The sequence below is a fragment of the Palaemon carinicauda genome, chromosome 2 (assembly GCF_036898095.1).
Source record: "Palaemon carinicauda isolate YSFRI2023 chromosome 2, ASM3689809v2, whole genome shotgun sequence".
Lineage (NCBI taxonomy): Eukaryota > Metazoa > Arthropoda > Malacostraca > Decapoda > Palaemonidae > Palaemon > Palaemon carinicauda.
This window is the reverse complement of record NC_090726.1, coordinates 61,968,141-61,980,640: the sequence shown is the minus strand read 5'-3', so window position 1 is coordinate 61,980,640 and position 12,500 is coordinate 61,968,141. Positions and strand designations below refer to the sequence as shown.

The 12,500-nt window shown below is 39.7% G+C and overlaps 1 protein-coding gene across 3 annotated transcripts in view; it reads left to right on the top strand.

Moving 5' to 3' along the window:
• LOC137625454 (glycerophosphocholine cholinephosphodiesterase ENPP6-like) overlaps positions 1-12,500 on the top strand; it is a 122,239-nt gene that overhangs the window by 101,219 nt on the left and 8,520 nt on the right. For all 3 annotated transcript variants that reach the window (XM_068356380.1, XM_068356374.1, XM_068356366.1), the window contains exon 7: positions 487-648. In XM_068356380.1, the coding sequence (XP_068212481.1) occupies positions 487-648 (162 nt within the window). The remainder of the gene's footprint in view (positions 1-486; positions 649-12,500) is intronic.

Sequence of the window (12,500 nt, the reverse complement as noted above, 5' to 3'; positions counted from 1 at the left end):
ATGACATATGCGAAAGGGTCGCATTGCAAAGCTCCTAGAGGGACAAGCAGATGGAGGAAAGGTTAGATATTTAATTATTCTCTGAGTGTTCGTCATTCATTACCCAATTTCCAACAAAAAAACTGGAATTAAGTAGATTATTATTCATTTAAAAAGATGTTTATCTTCAAAATGACATGTCATATATAGAATTGAATAAAAAATAAAACCGCTCACCCAAGTAGGAAAAAGCTGAATGGAAATTAAGACCAACCATTATTATTTGTTACTCATTATCATCGTGGCTGCTATCATTGTCATTATTGTTGTTGCTGATGTCCGCAACTAATTCGAAAAAAAAAAAGAAAATCTTTGAAGTCTCTTAATCACTCAAATACACTTACAATGTTGAATCTTATAATATACTTCAATGTGTTTAAACCCTTAAATTTGATATTTTATTCCAATATTGTTTTCAACTTTTTTTTTTCTTTTTTGGACTGTCAGACTAATGTTGTCATCCTGAGTGACCATGGGATGACTGGCACGCTTTCCAAAGACTTGGAGTTTGTTGACATCGCTCCCTGTATTGATCGTGGACAACTCCTCTCTACCACTGAGTACGGAAGTTACGTGAACATCTTACCAGCTCCGGGCTACGAGCAACAGGTATTAAAGCCAACGCCTCCTCCTTATTACGGGTAGACAGGCTGGTCTTTAGATAAGTCAGCCGATTAATTTCTGGACTTACTTTATAGTTTCATTGATCCACAGAATACAGACATATATATGCCTTTACTGTACACCAATAAGAAATTATTTGAATCTCTGGTATCCCATAAAGACGAAACATGAAAAAAATGTATTAATTACAACAATAAACAAGTAAGATGTCATGAAAAACCCTGTCATGTCAGTTTCTCATCCATAATTTATAAAGGAGTTATAAATCGCAAATGACTGATATTTCCATTCAATTCCAGGAGCCATTTCGGGCAAGGGAATATAGTCATGTACCACACCGTGAATATTGTTCATGTTGTAATAACCATTCAGGAATTCAATTATCTTGCCTTGCGCTAGTCATTCAGAGTTAAAAGCCAGTCCACTACAAATCTTATATTGTTTTCAATTTCTTTTCCGTTTGGTGGTCATTCATTTGGTGTTTTCTTGAGATCAATAAATGAGATATCTATAAACACGATCTTAATTACGCGATGGACAAAGTAGTTGAGAAGTACACTCTGAAATACTTCAATTAGAACTCTTTTCTGGACTGCATCAAAACTTAAATAAATTGTTGCAATACTGTTTGAATTGAATAGAACTCGGCATTAAAAATATGGATTAGAAGCTTCACGATAAACAGTTACTCACTACATGAAATGGATCACAAATATTATTTGGCTTCCATATTTTCCTACCCAACCGTATATTTAACCGTTTTAAGGTACCCAGATCCAATGGGAACCACGATAGGAGAAAAAGGGATCAGGTCAAAATTTACGATTAGCCGGGCGCAGATATATGAAAAAAATGTGCCTTTGGTTATACAAGCATGAAATTTGGCACACTGCTAGGGCAGTATCTTACAAAGATTTTTGGATATAGGGATATTCCAGATACTTTCAAGGGCCAAGATGGCAACCATTTTACAAAATGGCCGATTTTGTGTTTACGTGACTTAGGATACACATGAATACAACCATATTCACTTATTGGAGAAGCATACTAGTTGTTTTATTCAAGTAAATATTTATTGTAGTAAGTAAGTAATAGCAAATAAAGGTGACAATGTAAATAAACCATTTATTTGGTTATCTTTTGGTGCATTTTTGTATTTTTGGATGTTTTTCTTCAACAAACTTATCAAGAACCATGGAATGACTGTTACTATTTAACACTCTTGAACTCAAAGGAAGTGCTTCTGTTTGAACCTAACATCAACTTACATTATACAAAATTGTAAAAATATACAAATATACAGAAAGTCAAAATTATACAGTGGAACCTCTAGATCCCCAAAACAAAATCTACTACAGTATATGCACTGATGCATGTGTACATGTTAATATACATTTAATTAGCATTTGTGATCTCTCTTGTCCCAATACATGGTTCTACTCTCTTGTACACTCCCCACCACAGCGACATAGAGCTGTGCACTGTAGTACAGCTTTGGCACACTTGCAGTGTCCTCTGCATTCCTTTTGCAGCCACGCCTTAGTAGTTGCTGACATGCCTCAGTTGCCTCTGGTAGGGTTGTCCAGGATATGTCCCAGCCATTATCGTTGTGAACCTACCCCTACTCACTGGGCGATGGGAGCTCTGGTGTGGATACCATCATTTGACCACAACAGTAGCCGGCTTGGTAAGCAGTTCTCTTGATGTGCTGTTTCATGGCTTCTCGAGTTGGTGGGAGAGCATCTATTCATCTGCCAGTCTAGGGGAACAGGTGCTTACGACACTCGTTGATCGCAACAGTAGTCAGGAACATGTCATAGAACAAAACAACAAAATGCTCCAATGCATCCATGTGGTCATCTAAGGCTGAAGAAGTTGGCGAGGTAGCCAAGGCACAAAATGCTGCAGTGATATCAATGAACTCATCACAGGCTTTCCAAGTTCCCCATGCTTTTTTCTTCCCCCAGCCTCCGAAGCTTGAAAGGGTGTCACATCCAGTGAGGGAATGGCAGAATGGCAACCCTCGACACTTGTTAGGTCCCAACTACGCGATGGACAAAGTAGTTGAAAAGTACACTCGGAAATACTTTAATTAGAAGTCTTGTCTGGACTGCATCAAAACTTAAATAAATCGTTGCAATACTGTTTGAATTGAATAGAACTCGGCATTCAAAATATGGATTAGAAGCTTCACGATAAACAGTTACTCACTACATAAAATGGATCACATGAATCACATATATCATTTGGCTTCCATATTTTCCTACCCAACCGTATATTTAACCGTTTTAAGGTACCCAGATCCAAAGGGAACCACGATAGGAGAAAAAGGGATCAGGTCAAAATTTACGATTAGCCGGGCGCAGATATATGAAAAAAATGTGCCTTTGGTTATACAAGCATGAAATTTGGCACACTGCTAGGGCAGTATCTTACAAAGATTTTTGGATATAGGGATATTCCAGATACTTTCAAGGGCCAAGATGGCAACCATTTTACAAAATGGCCGATTTTGTGTTTACGTGACTTAGGATACACATGAATACAACCATATTCATTTATTGGAGAAGCATACTAGTTGTTTTATTCAAGTAAATATTTATTGTAGTAAGTAAGTAATAGCAAATAAAGGTGACAGAATGTAAATAAACCATTTATTTGGTTATCTTTTGGTGCATTTTTGTATCTTTGGATGTTTTTCTTCAACAAACTTATCAAGAACCATGGAATGACTGTTACTATTTAACACTCTTGAACTCAAAGGAAGTGCTTCTGTTTGAACCTAACATCAACTTACATTATACAAAATTGTAAAAATATACAAATATACAGAAAGTCAAAATTATACAGTGGAACCTCTAGATCCACAAAACAAAATCTACTACAGTATATGCACTGATGCATGTGTACATGTTAATATACATGTAATTAGCATTTGTGATCTCTCTTGTCCCAATACATGGTTCTACTCTCTTGTACACTCCCCACCACAGCGACATAGAGCTGTGCACTGTAGTGCAGCCTTGGCACACTTGCAGTGTCCTCTGCATTCCTTTTGCAGCCACACCTTAGTAGTTGCTGACATGCCTCCGTTGCTTCTGGGAGGGTTGTCCAGGATATGTCCCAGCCATTATCGGTGTGAACCTACCCCTACTCACTGGGCGATGGGAGCTCTGGTGTGGATACCATCATTTGGCCACAACAGTAGCCGGCTTGGTAAGCAGTTCTCTTGATGTGCTGTTTCATGGCTTCTCGAGTTGGTGGGAGAGCATCTATTCATCTGCCAGTCTAGGGGAACAGGTGCTTACGACACTCGTTGATCGCAACAGTAGTCAGGAACATGTCATAGAACAAAACAACAAAATGCTCCAATGCATCCATGTGGTCATCTAAGGCTGAAGAAGTTGGCGAGGTAGCCAAGGCACAAAATGCTGCAGTGATATCAATGAACTCATCACAGGCTTTCCAAGTTCCCCATGCTTTTTTCTTCCCCCAGCCTCCGAAGCTTGAAAGGGTGTCACATCCAGTGAGGGAATGGCAGAATGGCAACCCTCGACACTTGTTAGGTCCCAACTACGCGATGGACAAAGTAGTTGAAAAGTACACTCTGAAATACTTTAATTAGAACTCTTGTCTGGACTGCATCAAAACTTAAATAAATCGTTGCAATACTGTTTGAATTGAATAGAACTCGGCATTCAAAATATGGATAAGAAGCTTCACGATAAACAGTTACTCACTACTAAAATGGATCACATGAATCACAAATATTATTTTTTTTCCATATTTTCCTACCCAACCGTATATTTAACCGTTTTAAGGTACCCAGATCCAAAGGGAACCACGATAGGAGAAAAAGGGATCAGGTCAAAATTTACGATTAGCCGGGCGCAGATATGTGAAAAAAATGTGCCTTTGGTTATACAAGCATGAAATTTGGCACACTGCTAGGGCAGTATCTTACAAAGATTTTTGGATATAGGGATATTCCAGATACTTTCAAGGGCCAAGATGGCAACCATTTTACAAAATGGCCGATTTTGTGTTTACGTGACTTAGGATACACATGAATACAACCATATTCACTTATTGGAGAAGCATACTAGGTGTTTTATTCAAGTAAATATTTATTGTAGTAAGTAAGTAATAGCAAATAAAGGTGACAATGTAAATAAACCATTTATTTGGTTATCTTTTGGTGCATTTTTGTATTTTTGGATGTTTTTCTTCAACAAACTTATCAAGAACCATGGAATGACTGTTACTATTTAACACTCTTGAACTAAGAGGAAGTGCTTCTGTTTGAACCTAACATCAACTTACATTATACAAAATTGTAAAAATATACAAATATACAGAAAGTCAAAATTATACAGTGGAACCTCTAGATCCAGAAAATAAAATCTACTACAGTATATGCACTGATGCATGTGTACATGTTAATATACATGTAATTAGCATTTGTGATCTCTCTTGTCTCAATACATGGTTCTACTCTCTTGTACACTCCCCACCACAGCGACATAGAGCTGTGCACTGTAGTGCAGCCTTGGCACACTTGCAGTGTCCTCTGCATTCCTTTTGCAGCCACACCTTAGTAGTTGCTGACATGCCTCAGTTGCTTCTGGGAGGGTTGTCCAGGATATGTCCCAGCCATTATCGGTGTGAACCTACCCCTACTCACTGGGCGATGGGAGCTCTGGTGTGGATACCATCATTTGGCCACAACAGTAGCCGGCTTGGTAAGCAGTTCTCTTGATGTGCTGTTTCATGGCTTCTCGAGTTGGTGGGAGAGCATCTATTCATCTGCCAGTCTAGGGGAACAGGTGCTTACGACACTCGTTGATCGCAACAGTAGTCAGGAACATGTCATAGAACAAAACAACAAAATGCTCCAATGCATCCATGTGGTCATCTGAGGCTGAAGAAGTTGGCGAGGTAGCCAAGGCACAGAATGCTGCAGTGATATCAATGAACTCATCACAGGCTTTCCAAGTTCCCCATGCTTTTTTCTTCCCCCAGCCTCCGAAGCTTGAAAGGGTGTTACATCCAGTGAGGGAATGGCAGAATGGCAACCCTCGACACTTGATAGGTCCCAGTGCTACAGCCATCTCATGAGTGGCCTAGAACCTAAAGTTCTTTCCTGTGCCAAAGGCAACCCAGAGCTCATCAATGTCCAGACGTCCAGCTGCTGTCACTGCAAGAACCACGACATCAGTGTTTACTGTGTGGATTGACACTGCTGTATTCCTGCCTCACAGCATCTTCAACATGAATTAGCCTCCTTGTATCAGCCTCCTCGTGGCTACAAGGGGCAAGGCCAGCAACATCTCAGGCCTGTGTACAAACCACATTTTTGTGGTGGGTGCTGGTGACTTGTTTGTCTGTGTCTCTTGTAGCTATCCTGGTGGCTAGGAAGTCAAACAGCTCGATCTTGTTCTCATCTGTGCAAAGAAAGGTCTGCCAGTTTCCAGGAATGGAACTAGATGGCTCGACTCGTCTTCTGATGCCTTTGCCTGGCTTCTTTCTAGTGCCTGCCTTCAAACTGTCTATGAGGTATTCATTCCAGGCAATATCCACTCTGCTGGTATGCTGCAGCCGAGATGTGATGTATGGCAAGAATACTTGTGATGCATAGTAGTTGAATGTCTTTACTGGGGCTGGTGGCACCATATTAATGATCGCTGCACCATCAAGTATGATCAGATTTTGTTCCAAGTCTCATCTTGTCCATATGTGACAGTGCAGGGGGACATGCTTGGTTCTCGTGTGCGAAGAACTCGTCGAGATCTCCATCACGTATTTAGGACGCAATGAACAACCTAGAGAACAGGGAGCCGTCGTTTTTCAGAGATGACACCTGCCGCTGTGCTCTTGACTTATCTCTGACTGGAGGTCATCTGAAAAGAGGGAGGTTGTTTCTCTTGATTGTGTCAGTGATTGGCTTTGTCTGGTTGACAAGTCTCTCATGGACATAAGAGTCATGCTGTTCTTGTCCTGGCTTCTTGATCTCCCGTACAGTGTTGATAACTGCTGGGTCTGCCAGGTTTCTGCTGTCTAGCAACAGGAGATCTTTGCTCTCGTCACAAAATGGGTTGCCCATCTCCCCCTATGACTTGAGTGAGTGGACACACATCTCTAACAAAGTCTACCTGTATGTTCTTGGTATGCTCGTGGTGTTTAATGTGGCCTGGAACTCAGCGATCACTCTGGCCATCTCTGGACCACACACCATCCAGCGCCATAATGCAGTGGGATTCTCTGTTAGGTCTACAGCTCCTCCATCACCCTTAACTAATGCATTATTCTGCTCGTGGGCTTGGTCGATGGCCATTGCAGAAAATGCTTAAGTGGTCTTCTTTACTGTGAAGTTGCCAGCAAGAAACTGCGTGTATACACTTGGATGTTTGGTCGCCAGTGTCACCATGTCGCACAGGTGAATTGGTATCCACCTGGCGTAGTTGGTATGACCCAATGCAAAGAACCAGGGGACAATCTTGCTCAGGGTATCAATGTATAGCCGGAAGTTCCGTTCACGGACCGATCTGACGTACATTAGGACAGTCAGTTCCAGCTGTTGAATGATCCACCAGAAGTGGAACTGTGAACTAGCCTGCAGAAGTTCAGCACACCAGTCTTCCAGATCCTGTCCCACATTTGCTCTTTGGGTAAAGGCTTCCTGTAGCAGAAGATAGAGGCTACTGGCTGTGACCTGGTGGGCTTGCAGAGTGAGTGTAACATGGGCAGCCTTCAGGAAGGAATCAGAAGTACCAGCTGTAGTAACTCCTGCCTGCACCAGAGCTCCAGTCCACCCACTGCTATCCAGAAGAATACCCAGAGTTTTCAGTGCAGCAATCTCAATGTGGATTCCACCAAATAGGATGACAAAGTGATCTTCTCCAAGCGTTTCTGGCCATCTCCACTGGATCTGTTTGGCGAGTGTGCACAGTGGCTGATCGACAGTGAGGATAGGGATCTGACCAAGGTTAAGATTTTCAACAGCTGTCTTGATGACATCCATGGAGAGACAAATCATAGCCACGGACTTGGCCTGGTCATAGAAGAGAGCAGCAATGAAGTGAGGGTCACACTACACTCTGGTTCCTCTGGAATGGACTGCTTGCCTGCTTGGTGTCATGATATGCAGCCCATGACAGTCTCGTCTCCCTGTAGTGGTGTGTCTGATGCTACAGTAATAGCCATCTGCTCTAGCCACCTGTCAAATTGACAAGAAATCACCAACACAACTAACAAGAAAGTCCGAGGAGATGCTTTGCACCCTATCATAGGAGACGGAGAGAACCAAGTGGAACAGAGTGTCAACCAGATCTCGTTTGCGAGTCTTTGTGTGCATCAGCATTCCTAGGTACACAGGCAAGCGGGTCTCCCGATTGTGGCCGTGCGTGATAGACTCAATACTCGTACTCTGTTGGCGGCCTGCATAACTGTTGAACATGAGGAGCTGAGATTGTAAGTCTGCGTTGATGCAGATGAGTGGCCTGAATGCTCTTGGATCGTGGGACTTCAGGATTATAGCAACTAGTGCCAGGAGAGAATTTGGCACGGATTGTTCTTGACAGAGGGCGTCAAATGATCCACTGAAAGCTGTCTTCATCTTCAACATATCTTTTCGGACTATGTTCGCACCTCTAGCAAGATGAACACCATCACTATCAGCAGCGTGTTCACAGGCCTTGTGAGGGGCTGACCCGATTTCCTCGTTGAAAGTAAGCAGAACATCTCGACCAGGTTTGTACTCCTCAGTGTCTGGAAAAGATGCCATGATCCGGTACTTGAGTTTGGTCGAGTGGACACGTCCAGGCAAGACTGTTTCAAGCTGTTTCAGCCGGTTGCTGTACAAACTTGTTAGATCTGCCAGCTTGAATACTGGTACCACATGAGAGTCTATACAGGCATCGTTGATGTATGGACACTAAGTTTCCGAGAGCTATGCTATGATCGATATTATTCTGGTCATCCAAAGTTCTCTTTGTGTCCCTTTCTTTGTTATAGAGGGAAACCAGACACTTGACATGGTACAGGGCATCTTGCACCATCATATTGCCAGCACTCAGTTTAGCTTTAAGTGACTTATCTTTTAGTTTCAGAGCACATTTCCTGACCCGTCTGTCCAAGTCGAAGGAAGAAGCTTTGCGCAGAGACGTGTTACCTGCTGGCTTGTCACAAAAGAAACACTTTTTTGAGTAGTGTGTCTGAGCGGTCCACACTCTGACGGGTTAACTTTGGTGTTACGCCTTCACTATCGCAACTGGTTGCTTTCCTCTTCTCTGCCCGAGACAATTTAGTTTTGTTGTATTGTAATCTGCACGAATCATGCCACTTAGCCCTGTGAGGCTGTAAGGTGGACTCAATATCTTCACCATCGTCTAAGCGGGACATGTCGAGAGATCTTAGGAGGCAGTCGATCTCACTGAACCTGAGAAGGTTGTCTGCAAGAGTCTGGTATCCAGATCCTCCTGTGCTTCGTTTGGAGTCAGCTGGACAATGAAGAGGTTCAGTGGTCTCCATCTGACACAACACACATAGGTTCCAGTCTGTCTGGTTAATTGATTTAACAGTCTTACTTGGCTATCCCTGCCGGGGGTCTAATAGTTTGAAATTCTTGGCCATTGTCTCGACCTAACACCAAGTCAAGTAGGGGATTAATCTATGGCTACACTACAGTGGAGTTATCATCTGAAAACAGAAAAGAAGAGTTAAAATATAGAATCCCAGCCCGAAGGAGATACATAATTATATACAGAACAGAGATTTGGGTGACTGGCACTCAATGTCCTCAATAGGCCACCATACATAATTTCTTTGCGCTGTTCACGACCATATTAAACCCAAATCAATAGGAACACACTATTGTAGTTTCAACATTTCTATTATGCAATTATAAAATAATAATACAGTGAGCACATCAATATCGATTTCGCAAGTTTGTGCATTTAGTCGTGACATTCCTAGCTAGTGGTATGTAATTATTAATGGAGATATTCATGGGGTCTAAGTTCCTTTCGCCAAGGTTGATTTTTTTTATCTATTTATATTTCCAGGAACAATATTCAGGTGTCATTCAAAATTTCAGATGCATGATTGTTCAAAGCTCCTATTCCAGCCATGCATTTTTGCGATGGTAAACTGTTACCTATGCCCCTCGTAGGCCACTGTAGATGCATATTTTTAGTCAAGTATGAAATAGATAATAAACATGTGCATACTAGTTAATAATAATCATATACTCAATACATTGTCTTTCGCACCAAGCACATATGACTTTGCTGACCTTGTAGGCAGAGTTTAGTTATTCGTGGCAGTCATTTTGTAAAATAGCCACCATTTTGACCCTAGGGGTAATCTAGAATGTTCCTATATCCAAAATGTTTCCTAAGGGTATGCTATAACTGTGTACCAAATTTCATGCTTGTATCATCAAAGGCAAAAAACTACCAGAATATTTCACAGATCTGCTGTACTAGATGTGGCCTTAAGAATGACTTCAGGAAATATATCTTTGTCTGTGCCCATATTTTGAGTCTCACAGATTATAAATAAAATCAGCTCACGGTTTGCAAAAAGAGAGAATAAAAAATTGTAGAATCAATGCTAATTTGATCTTTAATAATTTTGCTTTTGGGTTGAAGCGCATCATTATTCATTACGGTCACCGATTCAGCTTCACTTATACCAGCACATGAGTATGTATGTATGCATGCATGTATGTATAATATATATACATATGTATACAACTATATAACCCATAAATCACAGAGTTCTCTATATATATAGCCTATATATATGTATATAAATACATTATACATACACACACACACACACATATATATATATATATATATATATATATATATATATATATATATATATATATATATATATATATATACGCAAAAGCCCGTAGGAAATAATAAAAAGCTTTAGTACCAAGCGCTTTACAAGCGCTTTCGTGCTTTTTATTATTTCCTAATGTCTTTTGCGTATACCAAGTCACGTGATCCTTGTGGCAGTAAAGCATTATATATATATATGTATTTATATGCGTAAATATGTATACGTATATATGGAGATTATATATATACACATATATAATACACACACACACACCTATATATATATATATATATATATATATATATATATATATATATATATATATATATATATATATATTACACATATATGTATATATACACACACACACAAAATATCAGGTGAACTAATTTCGAGGAATTGCGGAAAGACTCGAGTTACAGAGATAATGGGTAATCTTAACTTTGTTTCCGTCTATTTCCTTTAATCGATTCACAGCTTGAATTCAGAGGTTTACGCAAGGTCCCCCGACACCCTTCCCACTCGTTTCGGAATTTAGTTTCCTATTTGAGATTATTGCATCCTAATGCTATGGCTTGAAAATAATTTATGTTATGTATATCGGGGAAAAAAATTGAGATACCTGAACCAACTCCAGTAGGTCTGGTTCACTTGCAGAATGAAAGCAATACACACACACACACGCACAAAATAACACCACGAATATGTACTTCATGCAAATGACTATCTTTTTAATGTTGATTCTATCATCCTTCCTATGCCAATGGGGAAGATCTTTCTTTGTGGAGATGAATAGTACAGTATTCTCATACATATGTCCTCCAATTTTCACACAAACTAGATTTCTTCAGATCTTAGGACCGGGGGATGATGTCATAAAATCCAAAAGATGCAAATGAATGATTAATAATTTGATATTTGCTAAATGATATTAGTTGATCAGAATGAATTACATAAGTGGCTTGCTCAATTTTTCATATTCCTGTGCAGTAATTCACACACCACATCATGAAGATTTGGCGACGTCGTTGTATGTAGGAAAAAAGAAAGTTAAGAAATAAGCACAGATATATTGCTAACAATGCAACTACCGGGCAACATATTGAAAATCTATCAAGAACTGAAATATGGAGTGAATCAAGTTCTTTATCCTGTTTGAAAATTGGAATGTTAGAACCATGAATCAGATTGGGAAGTTACAGCAAGTGAAGAATAAAATTTATGTAATATAGTTTGGATATCATAGCTTCAAGTGAAACACGTCATAAGGAAATTGGTTATAAGGAAATATATATACTGTATATATATATATATATATATATATATATATATATATATATATATATATATATATATATATATATATACATACATACATATATATATTCAGAAAGTACAGCTGGAGTTGAAAGAATAATGACACAAAGGGCATAAAAGGCATTAATGGAGTGGAAAGCTGTAAATAATAGATTGTTACTTGAAAAGTTTAAATAAACCAGTGCAATATAAGTGATATAGTTTGCTATGCACTATCAAATGATTCCCCGGAAGAAAGGAAAGATGAATACTATGAAGAACTGCAGTGTAATAGAAGAGATCCCAGAGAAAGATATGAAAATTGTGATTGATAACTTCAATGCTAAAGTTGGAAGGAATAATCAAGGTATAAAGAATGCGATGGGTGTTGAGGGTCTTGGTGAAGTTGCAAATGAAAATGGGGCACACACTACTGTATATGTTTTTGTTCAACAAATAATCTTTTTATTGGAGGTACTGCTTTCTAGTGCAAGGACATTGGCAAATATGCACGGACTTCACCATGTGGCCATTAATAAGAAGAGAAGGAGGACTCTGAGAAAAGTAAGAAACTATAGAGGTGCAAATATTTCTGAGAAAAGTAAGAAACTATAGAGGTGCAAATATTGGTAATGATCACCAGCTCCTCATTGCCATACTGAAATTAAAACTGGAAGCACCCAACA